Consider the following 18,141-nt stretch of genomic DNA (forward strand, 5'->3'; position numbering starts at 1 on the left):
AAAAAAGTTCAGTAACCAAACAACGTATCAAACCATAAAGAGAGAAAAAAAGCCATATGAAGGTATAAAATACCCCACTAATCAGCTGCTGCTGTTTCGCTTTGACTTCACGCTCCTGCAACATTCCAGCAAGTTCCATACGTCAATACAAAAACTTCTTTCAAAAAACAATTTCCAAAAAGCCATGCCTAGTGTTGAAGAAAGAAACATAAAAACAGCTCTACAGTATTGTTCACTCTTTTGCCACAAATGGTAAGGATATCTGTAAGAATTACATGGATTCAAGCAAACGGTGGAAATTCCTTTTTGAGGATACTCCCCAAAAATGGATTCATTGGAGACGGGTTGTGCCATTCGAGCATTTCTTTAGGCTTTTAAAGGAAGCAGCCAATGGAAATTTTTTGCATGACAAATAGATTATCATACAAATACATCAGAAAAATTGAAGCTAGGCTGCTACATGAAACGTTATAGATTCTCAGTAATTATACTTTTAATCAAATAATACATCTCTTAAGAAACCATAAAACAACTTTTTTATGTTCTAATTCTAGACTAGCAGTTTCAGCTTAAAATCAAAACACAAGAGGCTTGCGTAAGATTTAGTTTTATCATAGCTAATTGTAAAGAGTTAGAAAAAGGTCAATTTACCAGACGTTACGAGTTTGACATCCAACCAAGCAGACTACCAAAGAAGTAGAAAGATTAACAAGACAAGATTAATTAACACACTCATTTGCTTGTAGAAACATTAGAAGGCAATATCTAATTAGGAACCTCGAAAGAACAATGCCATAAAAACCAAATATACAATGAATTTATGAAACAAATGTACTGTCGTATATTATCTGCACAATGATTTAAAAGTCAAAGATGTAAAATCTGTAAAAACTAACATACAATTTCATGTTATTGGACAACTTTGAGTTTGCGCTCTAACAAACATCAAACTTTTATATTACACCCAAACATTTTCAACTTGTAAGGCTTGAGTTCAAACAAACTTGAATAATTTTTTATTACGATTTGAAAAAAAGGTTCAAACATATTCAAAACACGGTCCAAATAAGGTTCAAACACGCTTGATTAATGTTCAACTATGGTTCGAAGAAGATTAAAAAATTGTTCGTACACATGTTCTAAAAGGTTCAGTACACTATCTTTGATATTTTATCTAGGTCATCGTAAAAGCTCTATCAAAATAACCAAATCTAAAAAGCAAGACATAACTATTTTAAGTAAATAATATTAATGTTTGCTGAAGTCATGATTGCCTTATTCCTTGAGCCAAAAAATCTCAAACGACATAATACCAATGTATAAAAAAGCGGAAGAGGTGGGAATGTAAAAAATTGTGGGTGTTTTGGTTTTACCTTTCGACCATATTATCCCACAAGATGAAACAATGGACATATTTCTCCAATATTCACAATTATGGGCACATAAAGTTAAAATTCTTCCAACGATTTCCAAGTATGCTTTCTCAAAGAAATAGAAATTGGGAAAAAGTATTTCTACAATTCTCTAAGGTTTCCAAGATTTCAAGCTAGAATCAACAATTCTTGCAATGACTATGGTACTCTAAACTTATGAGCTATTTAAATATGAAAGAAGTTCTGCTGCTTACCATTTGGATAAATATTGATCTTTCATAATGCAAGTTATCTTGATCCAATGTATTTTATTTCCTTGGTTTTTTGCAGGCAATTCTTTGTAACACTTTTTAATGTAATATTTTCACCAATTGATAGTGAAGTTTCAATGCATCAATAAATGGAATTGATCCAAAAATTAAGTATAAAAGCAAATATACTTATGTCAACCCTTTTAAATCAGTTTTGTGCTGACCCACATAAACTGATACTTCAATTGGCCATATGACCATCTACCACACTAGCTTCTTGGCCCCACCCACACTTCTATGTCAGTGGCATATCCTTCAGTTATTTATTTATTTATCAGCTATACTCCAATTTGATCTTATGGTTGCAGTCTCTATCACATACAAGCCCGCCTTCACAACCTCATTCTCACCAGCTAAAAAAATCATCATTTTGCTAAGCTTTACTGTTACAAAAAGCAACCCACATAACTACATCATCTTGGTCAAAATATTACATATTTAAACCATTTTCAATACAAAATGGATGTTTTCCCTTTAGTTTTACATTCAGCCGATGAAACAACTCTCCAATACTTCATAAAGAATTTTTTATCAAACTTTCTGTTGAGTAACTGCTTAAGTTTTTGTACAATCACCACCAATTCCCGTCATCCAAACTACCAAAATCAAAGAGAGATTTTATGATGGCTAGCAATGTGAAAGAATCAACACCTCAATTTCTACAATCACTTATAACCAAAAGCATACTAAGATAATTTGCTAGCACTATTGATGATACAACCCGACATGGGATTTGAAATTAACCAAGATGAGAAAAGACGGTTGGAGGGTGAAAACTAAAATTATTCTATAACTAACATTTTTATGAAAGAGTCACTAAAAAATGAATTAAAACAATACCGTTAAATTTTACCTTATTTCTGGTTGTCCGCGTCTTCCATAAACATTCTCTTCCATCGCACATCTTTTAATCAATTAATTAAACCTTACAAGTTAGGTTAAAACAACAGTAAGCTATACAAGGATATAGAATACTTATATTACTATATTATAGTAATTCAATGAAAATGAAGATAATATGCATGCCAAGTAAATGATATTAAAAATATAAGGGCATTTGGTGGTTTGTATGATCTAATATGATCAAAGTGATTTTAAACTTTCACTATATCTTACTATCTCATTCACATATCAGTATCTTTTTAATTTGCATGCATTTGTCACACGAGTATTGTCTAAAATTGTACTAGTTAAGGTACTTAAAAATCAATATACTTTTCCATTTACATACATAAATACTTTAAAGTTCTCCCACTAGTACCATAAAGAGGTGATTTCATCATAGTAAAACATGCACATGCAAGAATCAAAATAGTAAATCTCATTCTTATTTTTTTTTCATATCAATCAATAATCTAAATTATGCATTTAAATGACATGCCAATATCAATGAGATGCACTCAATATGATCAATTGAACTTAAAGAGCTAGTAAAATCTATCTAAGCAAGTCATATAGAGCGAATCAACTTAGGAGAAATCAAATATTATTATAAATTAAAAATATAAGCACTTATCTCGATCATAAATGATCTGGTTGCTCTTAACTTGTATCTATTCTTTCAAATGAACAGCCATAAAAATAAAATATTCAGCTATCACTTTGCTTAATTATATTTAATATTATTTATCAATTATTGTTGTATTGCACTATTTTAGTTAAGATTTCAATACTTAAACTTTAAGTTTAAATATTGAAAATTAATAATATTATTAAATATTATTAATTTATACAAAATACATTCAGAATTAAAACCCTAATTTTCCTTTATTGTCAACATTTTTCTCAATCTAAACCTGAATCTTTTACAACTTGAATCCTATTAAGTTAATTAAAAACTCTTAAACTTACCTTCATACATTTAATTTGTCTCTTCCCGCGTGTGAGGTTCCCTCAACCTGCAACACGCGAGCTCTCCAAACTTTCTTCCCTTCCCTTTTCTTCGATCTTGATGCGACCCGATAGAGTAGTGCACACAAGATCTTCCTTTCGATTAGGGTTCACCGTCCAAAAAATACCTCCTTCCTTCCTCGACTTCGACGGGTTCGGCATTAACACATTTCCCACACTCTCTTCCTCCGGATTGCTTCTTCCTCTATAAGAGCACAACGTCAAAGTCACCAAGAGTAGGGTTCAACGACTTCTCTGATCAAACGAAGTCCTACGCCCTCTTTACTCTTCGACATGGTTTCATTCCGCATCGCAAGCCCTTGAAGTTCCTTCCCTTCGACTAGGGTTCAATGTCGAAATAGGTAAGAGACTTACTACTCCTTTGTTTCATCTTCTTTCTTCTCCTTCCTTCCTTTCTTTTGTGCCCCCTCTTACTCACTTTTTCTCTTTCTTCTTCACTGTTCGTTAAGTGGGTTGAATAAGTAAAATAGTAGACGTTGCGACACCTATTTTATTTTTATTTTCCCAATATTATATTTACTTATTTATTTAAAATTCTTATTTATTACAATCTCCCCTTATAAAATTTTCTTTATTTGAAATTTACATAATATACTCTAAGCCTTAAATCATTGCATGAAACTCATAAACCCTCCATAAAAGTTCATTAAAAGGTTTATCTCATTCTTAAAGATGGATAGTGGATATAATAAAAGGTCTGATATGAGTAACCCAACTAAACTTCCCCCATCAACTGAAATAGGGAAATATGTCACCTGAAGCAAACCAATATAATAAGAACACCAAACATCCTATAACATGCGATAAAGCATAACACTTATCAATCCTTAGTAGCATCAACATCAACAACAAATTCTTCAGATTCTTTATTAGTAAGAGAATAAACTCAGGGTTGAACTAGCTGTCTTAATTAAACTTGAGCAGAAGCTGAAGCTGTAGACTCTATCCTTTACTGCCCACATGTAGTCTTCTGTTAAGGAGCTTTAACTGATTTCTATCCTTCTAATGTTTTTTGGCCAAGTGAAGAGCAATATCTAGATATGTTTCTAAGCTCACGACACCGGTAACATGTATGAGAGCCCATCAAACATTTACCTATATGTTGTTTTTAACATTTAACACAAGTGACTATGGTGTTACGAGAAGTGCCACCACTGAATCTATCAGAACGAAAATTGGGCTGATTGATCCATATGCTCTCCTTCATCAACACTATCCCATTGTGTCTCCTTATGCATTTGAATAAGCTAGAAATCAATCTCTACTAGTCTAGCCCATTCCACTAACACTGAATAGCCGTTGATCCCCAAGGGCACTAACGGGGTGCCTGATTGAATCATTTAATCCCGAAAGGAATCTATAACACTTCTCAGCTGCAATAACTATCAATTGTAGGGGATATCTTGACAATGCAGTGAACTCTGCTTCATACTGCATGATTATATTTTCTCCATGCATCAACTTGTTGAACTTGTCTTGCATTTATATTCAAAAGGAAAGGGGTACAAACCACTCTAAAATGTTCCACAAACTCCTAACTTCTCATCATGTTGGGTATGTCCCCTAACTTGTCCTGATGCTGCCTACGTCATCACCCGTCGGCTTCTCCGTCCTACACAAAAGTAGCTAACAATACTCTTTATTCAATTGGAGAAGCTATGCTATTGTAGTATCTTTTCTATCCTCGTCAGTCAGTTCTCCGCTTCAATTGGATCTTCAGTTTTCTTGAACAAAGGTGGATGTAGAACCTGAAATATCTTCAAATAATTATCTACAAATACTATTTCCAATAGGCCGTGATCTCGACTCCTAAATTGTCGCCGTCATCTAGGTTAGAACATTTGTATTAACAATAAGAGTGGGTGGTACTTCTTCATTTTCTACCACATTCCTTTCTTCATGAATCTCAAGTGCATCGATTTGCCTGAAATAAAATAATTATTTAATTAGAGCTATTTTGATTATTTTAATTTTGTTATTATTAAAATTTTGTTATAATTATCCTATTAACTATTTCTTCAAGATTGTATTAATTAATTTTAAACCTTTCTCTAATACCACATTTGTCACGACACAATCCAAAATTTGGAATTAATAAAGGCAGGAACAGCTGGTTAGGAAGTGGAAATTAAAATTATTCTATAACTAACATTATAATATAAACTATAAAAATATGAATTAAAGCAATACAATTAAAATTTATCTAATTTCTGGTTGTTCGCATCTTCTATAAACATTTTCTCATATCACTAAACTTTTTTATCAATGAATTAAATTTGAAAAAGATAGTTTATAACAATAGTAAGCAAAACGAAACTGTTGAATACTCATACTACTAAACTATGAAAATTCAATGAAAAGGGAAATAATGTGCATGCCAATTAAATTGTATTAAAAATATAAGATCATTTAATGATTTGTTCTATTTAACATGGTCATTCAAGGTGATTTAAACATTCATTATGTCTTGCATTTATCACATACATATCAATATCTTTTAAATTTGTTTACATCTGTCATAAGAACATCGTTTAAAATTGTACCATTTAAGGTATTTAAATATCAATATCCTTTTTTCATTCACATGCACAGATATCTTAGCATGCCTCCGCTAGTACCATAAAAAGATGATTTCATTAGGTGTGTCAAAACGACTCGTTGTTCGCGAACAACTTGTGTTTGATTCGTTCGCTAAGTAAACGCGTCGAACATGAACACTTTTTTGTACTTGATATATAAACGAACCAAACACAAAAAAAGATTTGCTCGTTTGTGTTCGACTCGTTTTGGCTCAAAATACTACTCATGAAATATATATATATATATATATATATATATATATATTGATCAAGGGGTGCGGCTAACCCCGGTCGGGCGAAGTGAAACTTTGTTTTCACCAGGAGCAAGTCCCACGTTCGAACGCCGAAGAGTTTTTTTTTTTCTCAGGGAAATATTGATTTCACAGCTACGTTTTCGATCACGAGGGAGATGCACCTCTCGCCATTCATCGTACTTCTCCTTCTTCTTGTCATTTACTCGCCAATCGTTGCTCTTGGCGACCAGCTGAGTCCAAAGGAGTGCGAAAATCTAGGGTTCACTAGCCTCGCTCTTTGCTCAGATTGCAATACTTTTGCACAGTATGTTAAAGACGAAGAATTGGTATCTGATTGCCACAAGTTTTGTCAGATGATACTAATGATTCCTCGAGCAAGGTTTCATTTTCTAGTGCTATATTAGAGGTTTGCATGAGAAAGCTGATTTTTTACCCTGATGTTGTGGCATTCATTGAGGAAGAGAAAGATCAATTCCCGTCTGTCAAGGTTCAGTATGTGTATGCTTCACCTCCAAAACTGATAATGCTTGATGAAGATGGAAAACACGTGGAAACAATAAGAATTGATAACTAGAAGCACGAGCAAATTCTACTATTTCTGAAAGAGAAGGTGAAGGCTAGCTTGAAAGACAACTGAAATTTTTCCTTACGCTCCAACTAATTTGCCAGAATTATAGGTTTCTTCGAACCATTGTTAAATCCTGACTCTATTTTCTATTTTTGCAAAACATGAGGTATGCAATGCTTCTGTATTGGGTCTCAAATAAAGATGAATCACTTCAGAAAGTGGCATTTATTTTGATAGATTTCTTGGAGGCTTTTAAAATTTAAGTACATTTATCTTGTTCAATCTTTTCTATTTAATAATTGTATGGTATAAATTTTGCTCAAAAATGTGTTCGGTTCTCTTGAATATATATATATATATATATATATATATATACATATATATATATATATATATTTGTGAGTAGTATTTTTAAAAAAATTAATTGATTACAACGCTACAAAAATTTATAATCAATTAAAATTATTAATTAAAAAATAAATAAAAATAAATTAAATTATACTTAAATGATGTTTTAATATAAAAATAAGATTTAAATCTTGCCCCAACCCTTAACATCCTACGGCTGCAAGATTAGGATTGTTAAAATGACTTTTTGTTCGCAAACGACTAGTGTTTGACTCGCTAAACAAACGAGCCGAAAACAAACACATTTATTGCATTTGAAATATAAATAAGTCAAATACGAAGAGTGATATTTTTTAACGAACAGAACATGAGTAAAGCATGGGCTTTACTCGTGTTCGGCTTGTTTACACCCCTAGACTTCATAAACAATCATGCACATGGAAGCAATCAAAATAGTAAATCTCATTCTTAATTTCTTTTCATACCATTTAAAAACGTGAATTATGTATTTAAATGACATGCAAATATTAATTACATACATTCAATATGATTAAGTGAACTTAAAGAGTAAATAAAATCTATCTAAACAGGCATTAGAGCGAATCAAGCTTAGGAGAAACCAAGTATTACTATAATTTAAAAGTATAATTATTTATTTTGATCATATACAATCTGCTTGTTCTTAGCTTCCATCTCTTCTTTCAAATTAGCACATAAAATAAAAAAAATACTCAATTATCTCTTTGCTTAATTATGTTTTAATTTAATTATCATTATTGTTCTATTACACTACTTTAATTAAATTTTCAATACTTAAACATTAAGTTTAATTAGTGAAATTAATATTAATATTAAATATTATTAATTTACTTAAAATACAATTGTAATTAAAACCTTAATTTTTCTTTATTGTCATCAACCTTCCTCTCGATCTAAATCTGAATATTTTACAACTTGAATCCTGACATAATCAAACCTTCCATTTAACACACACACACACACACACACACACACACATATATATATATATATATATATATATAATAAATGGGTCATCGGCGTGCAGCTCTGCTAGGATTTTCGCCTGATGGCGATTCCTGGCTTTGAATCTTTTACCTTTTCACTTAGTCGGCTTTGTCGTTTTCCACGACAAACAGTCTCATCGTGCTTGACCACGAACAACTCACACCCAGCCTTCTCCTTTTTCGATTGCCTCGTCGGTGTTTGCAAACAGCTCACACGACATCTTCCTTCTTGAAGCATTGTCATCGTCTCGCAATTTCATCGGCATTTGCAGAAAACTTGCACGACATCGTCGTCTTTCGATCCTGATACGAGGTTTGGTTACATCTTTTGCAATCTCGCATGTCGTCTCCTTCCTCGAGTCGCAGATTGAAGTGACTCGCCACGCCGCTTCAGACTCAGGCCGTGGTCATCTTGCCTGGTGGAGATGGCCTGGATGCTCCGTTCTTATGCCACTGCACTTGCCGACGACAATCCTACTTGTGTCCCTATTTCAGGTTCAAAGCTTGGTTTTGGTATCGGTAAGTCCTGCATTGTTCCACAATCTTTCTACGAGGCTCTTGAAGGTGGTGGTTATCGCATTTTCATTAAAAAGCTTGGTAAAAAAATGGGAAACCTGCTCTTTTTCTATCTAAGGTTGACTATCTAAGGTTGAAATCAATACTCTTGCGTCTTCTTGGTGTTTTGCTCTAGTGGAAAAATTCCTTTATGACTCAAGTAGGAACAGTTATTTCAGGAGTCCAAAGAAAAGAAAAGGTAGGGGATGTCATATATCCTGAGGAGAAACATCAGTGACATCCCAGACTATCCTACGGTGTGGCTACATTTTTGGAGACGACGTTAATTAAGTGTTTGATCCTACCAGTTTTATTATTTGGAACTTAAACTTGCATAATGTCCGATTATGAAAATATCCCACAGAGATATGAGGGTTTACGTCGTACCGTACGACAACCTCGGAACCTAAGTCGAGTTAGGACTTACGCTGCACAACATGACTGTACAGAGGCCTAAAAAGAGAGTGTGAGGATTTACGTCGCGCTAGGCGAGCTACCTCGAAGCCTTATGGGTTGTTTAAACTAGGAAAGTTTAGTTGGTGTAGACTCATTCTGCTGTTGTAGAATGACGTCCACCTCCACCTGTAGTTCGCTCCAAACTCCTTGCCGTGCTGCCCACGAAGTTGCTCCGAGCTCCTCGTCGCAGTAACAGTTCTAAAGTCTAAAGTTCAAGCAGTTTTACCAGGTGGGTTTCAATGTCTCAATTTGGTTGTCAATGGGGGGGGTCGCGTTTATGCCATCCTTTTGGGACTTCAATTTCGCTTGGTGTGATATCTCTGGAAAACACTGTTTTCTTCAGAGGGGCATAATAGGCAGCACTTCGTGAATGCCGATTTCGTGTATTGAAAACGGCTGCAAGTCTCATTTTATGCAACACTCTTGTCCATCTTCATAATATTTTATGCATTGGTGCAGAGATGATGGGACCATCCTGTATTCATGAATCCACGATCGACCCAATAGAGCATTGAATGAAGTGTCTGAATCGATAATATGGAATTTTGCGGTTGTTACCAGATCACCAATCTTCATTGCTAGTGTTATGGATCCCAGGGCTCTTTCTCCTTTCTGGTTGAATCCCCTCAGCATCATTTTATCGGATGTTAGCTTGTTCGTGTCAATATCCAAATATGCTAACGTTCGTAAATTCATTACGCTGATAGATGCTCCTGGATCCACTAACACTCTAGAGAGCAAGAATCTGTCGATATTGACTGAAATGTAGAGAGGACGATTGTGGTCTGTGGTGCCAAGTAGCAAATCTTCATCAGTAAAAGTTATTCCAGACTGTTCCTTTAACGACCAAACCTCATCTAAGGATGAGCTGGCCAATTGAGCTAAGCAAATTTTCGGATCAAGTAAGGCCTTGATCAAAGTTTCTCTCATCTCCTTTGACAGGATCAGAGCGTTGCTTAGTTTGGCCGGCAACTTCCGAAGATGGGCTAATACGTTATAATCCACTTTGCTATTTAAACTTCTAACATTATCCTCAACATGTGTCTCTTCTGTTGGTGGAGCTGGCTCCTCATGAGTAGGTGTCTGTTTTTCCTTTGTTGTTGGACCCATTGTTGAGGGTAACACCTTTCCTCTTCTCAAATACACCTCTGTTATTTCTTCTATCTTTTGTGTCGGACCCAGAGACTTCTCTTCTGGCATTGTGGTTAATTCTTCGGGAGTTGACTCTGAATCCGAAGACTCTAAGTCAATTGCAATTGGGGCTCCGTGAAACTCTAGGATGACATGTTCGCCTTCCGAGCTATCGTAGCCCGCGTACTCGACATTTTCCTCTCTATTAGGGGATTCGAGAAAGTTTTGCATGATTTGAGAATTGTCATTGGGATCGAAAATCAAATTAGGTCGGTTGTTATCACTTAACTCATCATCAGAAATAGTCAAAACGTAGCCAAAATAGAAATTCTTTGCATTATAAGTTCCCGGAGGGACGAAGAAATAATCATACAGGGTAAGCGGTTTGAGGGATTTCTTCCCCAAATCCGTAACAACTAATCTAAGGTGAGCAGACCTCACTCTCCTTGGTTCATTGAATCTTGTTTCTTTGACAATCTTCTTTCTTATTTCTCGCTGACGTGGCTTGTCTGTCATAGTCACTAGTGTCGGCTTAGCAGGTTCTGAACCCATATTCAATATTTTTTTAGGAATGTCATTCCAAGCTGCGTTCCAGTCATCATCTGCGGTGTAAGAGTTAATTGGAACAATGGGATCCACCGAAATCATATTAATGGAACCTTGTTCAGGTTCCTTTAAATATTCTTTCGGGATCGTTATGTCCCATTCTTGAAATTCTTCTCGAGTCATTCTTTGAAGATGAAACAACCTTCTAGGGTATGCCCAAGCAATCGGTGATATGGGCAATAATTAGGTTGATCCTTCTTGTCAACTTCCTCCGGTCTCCTTGGTTCTGGCAGTACAAACTCAGGCTTCTTGATTAAATTTCTGAACATCTTGCCTACCGCTTCGTTCTTGAAAGAGTATGTTCTATTCACTCGTTCGACCTGTCTTCCATTTCCTTGGTACGACCTTTGCTGAGGTGATTGTTGCCCGTACCACTGTGAATGTTGATAGGTTTATTGAGGCTGCTCGACATGAATTTGTATTGGTTGTTTACATTTATCAACCGTTGCCCACTGTTCCTGACCTCTTTTCAAATGTTTTCGCTAGTCTTGGCTTTTCTGTTTTCTCCAGAAATCCAAGTTGTTTTGCTTCTTCTTGCAGACTCCTAGCCTTGGCAAGTAACTTTTCAAATGTTTTAATCTTGAATCCCTTTAGCATAAATGCCACTGGACCATGGATGATTTTCTCGATCGCATGCTGCTCTTGAAGTGGCGGCTCGCATTTCATGCTTAAGTTTCTCCACCGCAGAATATAGTCCACCAAACTTTCGTTAGGCTTCTGTTTCTCTACCACAAGATCACCTACAGTGATGTAGTGTTGAGCTCCAGCAAACCTTTTAACGAACAGGTTTTCCAATTCTGCGAATGTCTTTATTGAGCCATGAGGTAGTTCTGCGTACCAATCAAAGGCGACTCCTGAGAGGCTGCTCACAAATTGACGAAACAAAAGTGCATCGCTACCCCCCGCTTTGCAACAACTTGCTCGGAAGTGTGCAATATGTTGTCGGGGGTTGCCAGTCCCATCGAAAGTTTTGAACAACGGTGGTACGAAACCCTTCGGGTATTGTACAGCGTCGAATTCTTCTGGGTAAGGTCTACCCTTCAGAACCAATGCTCCTCCCTTTGAATGGGCTAGGGCTTTTCTCACCTGTTGTTCCACTATCTGTTTGATGTCCTTTTCTGGTATTGTGTTCTGAGCTGGCTCTCTATTTTCATCTGCAATATGAACGATTTCTGGCTGGTTTGCTTCTAGAAAAGCTACTCTCGGAGATTGGGGTTGATTCTGAAATGCAGCTATAACGGCCATCTTTTTTTCCATCTGGATAATATGTTCATCTTTTTGCCGAATGTCTCTCCGCAGCTCATCAACGATGTTCTCCTCGGTGGGCGAAGGAGCATCGTGTGATGACATAGAGGCTCTAGTCTCAACCACTAGGATTTCTGCAAAATCTTCATCCATATGATCTGATAAATCACATTCTTCATTACTGATGTTTCCTTGTTCTTTTGACAATTCCGTAATATCAGCTCTAAGCTTTTCCAACGCATACTCGATAGATCTTCCTCTTACCCTCTTAAGATCCATTGGAGATTTCCGGCGGGCATTCATCCCTGTGTCAAGTTCTAGTGTACCCGTGATAGTTGGGGTTTTAGACTTAGAATCCCTCTCGGGGTGGCGATTTACTGACTCTTCCGGCAGCATCGGTCCGGTGACCCTAAGTCTCCGCGACTTCACTTTTAATGCCGATGTTTCAAGGTGGGATGTCCCACTAGTAACACCAGCTGGTTGTGCAGAAGTGCGGTCCTTAATGCGGGGACCAGATACAACAGTGGATCGTCTCTTGCCACTACTCATCTTCAGAGGTTCTTCATTAGCAGCGACAGGTGGTATTCTTGGACCCAGACGAGCTCTGTAGGTCTTGAGGAAACGGTAGTAGTATCTGTAACAACATCAACTGGGTCTATGGTAATTCCCGTTTCCCAGACGAAGTTTGGCGAAGTTTGGCAGAAATGCGGGACGGCGGTATTTCCTAACCAGTGGGTTCATCGCTTTTCAAAATCTCGGCTCGGACTCGAGGTGAAATGGCGCACCCCATCCTTCTTATTAGCTCGGCAACGGAACAGTGCTCTTTTTGAGCCAGTCTTTCGAAAACTAGGCGGGTTTCAGTAAAAGGTGCAGGTCTCTTTCCTTTTTTGTTCTGATGGAGAGATGATGACGGTAATGCAACAGCAATCCCATGACCGCTTCCCTCTCCGAGAGTGGCAGACAACGGGTGAAACCTACTCCCTCTGAGAAGAGATGAGGTCTCAGAAGGCCCTGTCTCCTCCAGGAGAGGATCTGTCTCCATGAGAGCTAGCCTTGCAGCTCGTGCCTTCTTAGCCTTTCTCCTGTCGGTTACGGTTCCTCCTCTGTGATTGGGTTAATGAGATGGACTTAGAACTAGACCCAATCTCAAACACAGACGACAGTGAAACAAAAGTATCAGTCAGACCATCCTCGTAAAGAATTTCCTTCCCCTTAGATGGAGGTGGGGCAATTGTCGTAGTAACTGCAAATCCAGTAGCACCGGCGGTGGCAACCTTTTCCTTTGCGAGGATGACAGGTTTGGCGAGAACTTCCTCAACCTGAATTTCCTTTAGCGGGGGAAAGTTAAACTTGCAATTCAAATTGTATTCAGCTAAGGGTTCAGCTACCTCCATCGGGGTAGACCTCTACTTCCGTTGGGGCAGACCTCATGAAAACGTAGGGTGCCTTCCCAAGTAAGACTTCGACCTCATCGAAGCCAGTTCCAAACTTGATCTTTGAACCTTAATAAAGAGCAACCTTATCTCGAGGGAAATCAAGACAATTGGAGAACAAAAAGATCAGCTTGGGCGACGACATTGTCTCTATCATTCGAAGATTTTTAGTGTCAGTTAATGGTTATGTCTTGTAATTCTAGTACAAGTACTAACATCAACAAACAACAAGTTGTCTTATGAACTGGGCATTTCGTTTAAGATGTTTGTTTATTCACAACCATTTATGATGTTTAAAGTTTAAGTGAGAATTATGAGAATGAAGTCCCAACTTGACTTATTCACAAGCATTCAGACTCAAAAAGGGAAATGAAATGTAGGACCCGGTTTGAAATTAGGAGGGGTGATTTCGCATCAAACTCGCTTCGATAAATCGCTCGCAACCTACTACACACTTATTGGGGGTCCAACCCATACTAAACCCTAAAGGATCCGGAACCCTTCTGCTTAAGGATGCTAAAACAGACGGTTCCGCAATCCAAAGGAGTTGACTATACCGACCCAAGAAAGAAATGAGCGAGGCACGCCAACGGAAGAATGGTAGTCCGGCCTATGAGGGACATAGTCACACTACCGATGTATAAAGACAAAACCTTCTAATTAAAAATGGAGAGAGGAACTAGTCCCCAGCGAAGTCGCCAGAAATTGTCGGTCAACTTTTTGATTTCGATAGATTTATTTGAAAATATGAATATGAAAATAATTTTTGAAATTTAATTTAAGTATAAGAGGTATATAGTTTAGGTTTTGAAAGTAGTATGTTTTAAAATGAGACCAAATGTATCTCATTCGTCCAATAATTTGCATAATCGTGCCTGACACCCTGAATATTACACATTCCAAGAGAAAAGTGTAGACCCCGATAATAGGCCCAATCCTGCAAACTAAGAGATTTGTGACATCCATTTGGTCTGCGAACCTTTTCTATATGACCGACAAATTCCCCTATCTAATACAAAGATTAAATAGGGTTTATTTTACCTGGGTTCCAAGTTCCCTATAAAGGCAAGCCCCTATAGTTAATTACATCTCAAATGATTGGAGTCACTTGAGAAAACTCTCGATAATGATCAGTGGTTCTAGTCTCCAAGATTTCAAGGTTTAGGTTTTCACGGTAGGACGTGGAAAAAAAACAAGTGGGAGTGGCTCAAGTAGGAACAGTTATTTCAGGAGTCCAAAGAAAACAAAAGGTAGGGGATGTCATATATCCTGAGGAGAAACATCAGTGACATCCGAGACTATCCTACGGTGTGGCTACATTTTTGGAGACGACGTTAATTAAGTGTTTGATCCTGCCAGTTTTATTATTTGGAACTTAAACTTGCATAATGTCCTATTATGCAAATAGCCCACAGAGATATGAGGGTTTACGTCGTACCGTACGACAACCTCGGAACCTAAGTCGAGTTAGGACTTACGCTGCACAACATGACTGTACAGAGGCCTAAAAAGAGAGTGTGAGGATTTACGTCGCGCTAGGCGAGCTACCTCGAAGCCTTATGGGTTCTTTAAACTAGGAAAGGTCAGTTGGTGCAGACTCGTTTTGCTGTTGTAGAATTGCGACCACCTCCACCTGTAGTTCGTTCCAAACTCCTTGCCGTGCTGCCCACGAAGTTGCTCCGAGCTCCTCGTCGCAGTAACAGTCCTAAAGTCTAAAGTTCAAGCAGTTTTACCAGGTGGGTTTCAATGTCTCAATTTGGTTGTCAATGGGGGGGTCAAGTTGATTAGAGCGACACCGGTTAGGATTCTATGGTTCCCTCCTCCCGGTATCACTATTTTCTTTTGAACTTACTTAGTTTAAACGAGTTGTGAAACCCATTTAAACCGGGGAGATCTCGTTAGCAACCGTGGGTTACCTCCTTCGAGGGACTCCCGTAAGTTCGAAAGAACGTGTTATGTTTGTTTCGTTTTTAATTTTGAAAAAAGTTGTTTAATTAAAAAAATGTTTTGTTTTGAAAGTGATATCGTATTCAGTACCTGCATAATGTGTTAGAGCAAGAGTAATTGCAATAAAATAAAGGAACAACAACAAATAAAATGTACCTGCGTACGTAACGTATCTGCTGTTGTTATTCCTGTTGCATGTTTAACTCACAAAGCACAATATAATTTGCAGGGATTTAAATAAACTTGCAAGTAAACTAAACAAGACAAGAAAACTCAGCACGAAAGTCAGAAAAGCGAGTCGTATAAATCAAAAGCAAACAAAACACTTAGCCACATACGAAAGATCGGGACTGAGTATAAGAAGTTGGTGAAAGTGGGGGTTTAGAGCTGGGCTGTGTGCTTCTCGACCTTGAACAGGAGTTACCGACCCTTAATTAGCAATGGGCAGCAATCTTATATCTCAAACAGCTTCCAAACGACAAATTCAAGGCCCAAGCAGCACTCCCAAGGCTCCAACAGCACTCCTAAGGCTCCAACAGCGCTCCTAGGACACTCTCAAGGCTTTTCTAAGCTTCCAACAGCACTCCTAAGGCTCCAACAGCGCTCCTAGGACACTCTCAAGGCTTTTCTAAGCTTCCAACAGCACTCCTAAGGCTCCAACAGCGCTCCTAGGACACTCCCAAGGCCTTTCTAAGCTTCCAACAGCACTTATGGCACAGAAACTATCAAATTCAGCACCTCGCAGCACTCCTACAGCACCCATGGCACATAAACTATCAAATTCAGCACCTCGCAGCACTCCTTCAGTACCTATGACACTCCCAAGGCTTTTCTAAGCTTCCAACAGCACTCCTAAGGCTTTAGCAGAGTTCCTACGACCTCCCAAAATTACCAGCTACGAATAGTCAATCTAGGGAAGATTAAGGTATTCACGTTAGCGAGAGAACTGCAACTAAGGAAAACCCACTACAATTACACCCTTCCCTTTGAATTTGACTCTCGGCCAATGCTCAAGACATTAATTATCAAGGCGATTTCTCTGCCTATAACGTCCAGCCAAGATAAACAAAGAAGTCGTGTTTTCTATATATATATATATATATATATATATATAAATCAATGATATATTGAAACGCAGATCTAGATGATAATATAATCAGCTTAGTAACCTTTCCATCATTCCATACAAAAGTATAGTCTGAACCCCATTTATCTAAGCTCCAAATGAAGATCTGGGTGCCAGCTCCATCTTTGCCGCATAATCCAAGCTATTCTCCTAGCAGGAATTCATTAAATGGAGGAAATTCTTTGATGGTACTTAGGACACTTAGATTGAAGTTTGCTTATTCTTGTGATTGGATAATCGCATCTATTTCCATGTAACGTCCATTTTTAATACAAGAAACCATGGGAATCTCTATATTATCTTTGTTTTCATTGTATGACAGTGATAAAATAAAGATAAAATAAATCTGGATGTCAAGGGCTGTAGCAGTAAAATGTCAACATCGAAAGACTGTGAAATTCAGGGAAAGAAAAAGCAGTTGACTGTCCAAAGAAAAAAATCAGAAATAAGAATAAATCAAGCCAAACATAAAAAAAATAAGGTTGTTTAGTTGGCTGACATCTCAACTTATGATCAGTTTTTATTTTATCCAAACTGACATCAACTTCGTAAGGAAAATTTTAAAGGTTTAAACGGGTGCAGATAAAAGGAGAGCAGCATAACCAAGTTCTAGGCATTCAATCTCAAATCACCTAATATAAGCATCAGAGACAAGCAGAAATTTGCCAAGAAAAAGAAAGAAATAAAATAAAATAAAAATCTAGAGTTCACCTGAGGCCGAGAGAGAATTGAGTCGGGAGGTTTAGGCGAGTGGGGAAAAGAGGAAGCGGAGAGGGTAGCTCGGTTAGCAGCGTCGGGTCGTCGAGGAGCGAGTGAGCGGAGGAATGGGATCGGGGGAGCACGACCTTTGGTTCAAGGAGGAGCGGGCGAGCGGGTAGGAGCAGACGAGCGGTTGAGCTGTCGAGCGGCTGCTCTGTCGCACACGAGAGGGAGGAGCAGGCGAAGGCGTCGAGCGGTCGACCGGGATGGTTTCGATGCCGAAGACGGGATCGAGCGGCTTCGGTTCGGTGCGGGAGACGGAACCGAGCGACTTTGGCGTGGGGAGGAGGCGAACGAGCGAGCAGAAGTCTTCGGCGCAGGGAGGAGGCGAGCGGGCGAGCTTCGTGCTTGCAGCGGAAATGCGACAGGAACGGGCAAGCTGAGCGGGAGTGAACGGGGAAGAAGAGCTCGAGGGAAGCGAATTAAGTCGAATAGCCGAGGAAAAAGACGCTTCTTCCTTTTAGAATTGAAGCGGGAGCCGTTACTCTGGGACGATTGGGGGGGGGAATAAAAA

The 18,141-nt window shown here is 38.0% G+C and overlaps 1 protein-coding gene across 2 annotated transcripts in view; it reads right to left on the bottom strand.

The window, feature by feature from the left end:
• LOC110031584 (ABC transporter A family member 1) overlaps nucleotides 1-18,141 on the bottom strand; it is a 188,455-nt gene that overhangs the window by 33,358 nt on the left and 136,956 nt on the right. For both annotated transcript variants that reach the window (XM_020734836.1, XM_020734837.1), the window contains exon 25: nucleotides 74-115. In XM_020734836.1, the coding sequence (XP_020590495.1) occupies nucleotides 74-115 (42 nt within the window). The remainder of the gene's footprint in view (nucleotides 1-73; nucleotides 116-18,141) is intronic.

The sequence above is a fragment of the Phalaenopsis equestris genome, unplaced genomic scaffold (assembly GCF_001263595.1).
Source record: "Phalaenopsis equestris unplaced genomic scaffold, ASM126359v1 Scaffold000840, whole genome shotgun sequence".
Lineage (NCBI taxonomy): Eukaryota > Viridiplantae > Streptophyta > Magnoliopsida > Asparagales > Orchidaceae > Phalaenopsis > Phalaenopsis equestris.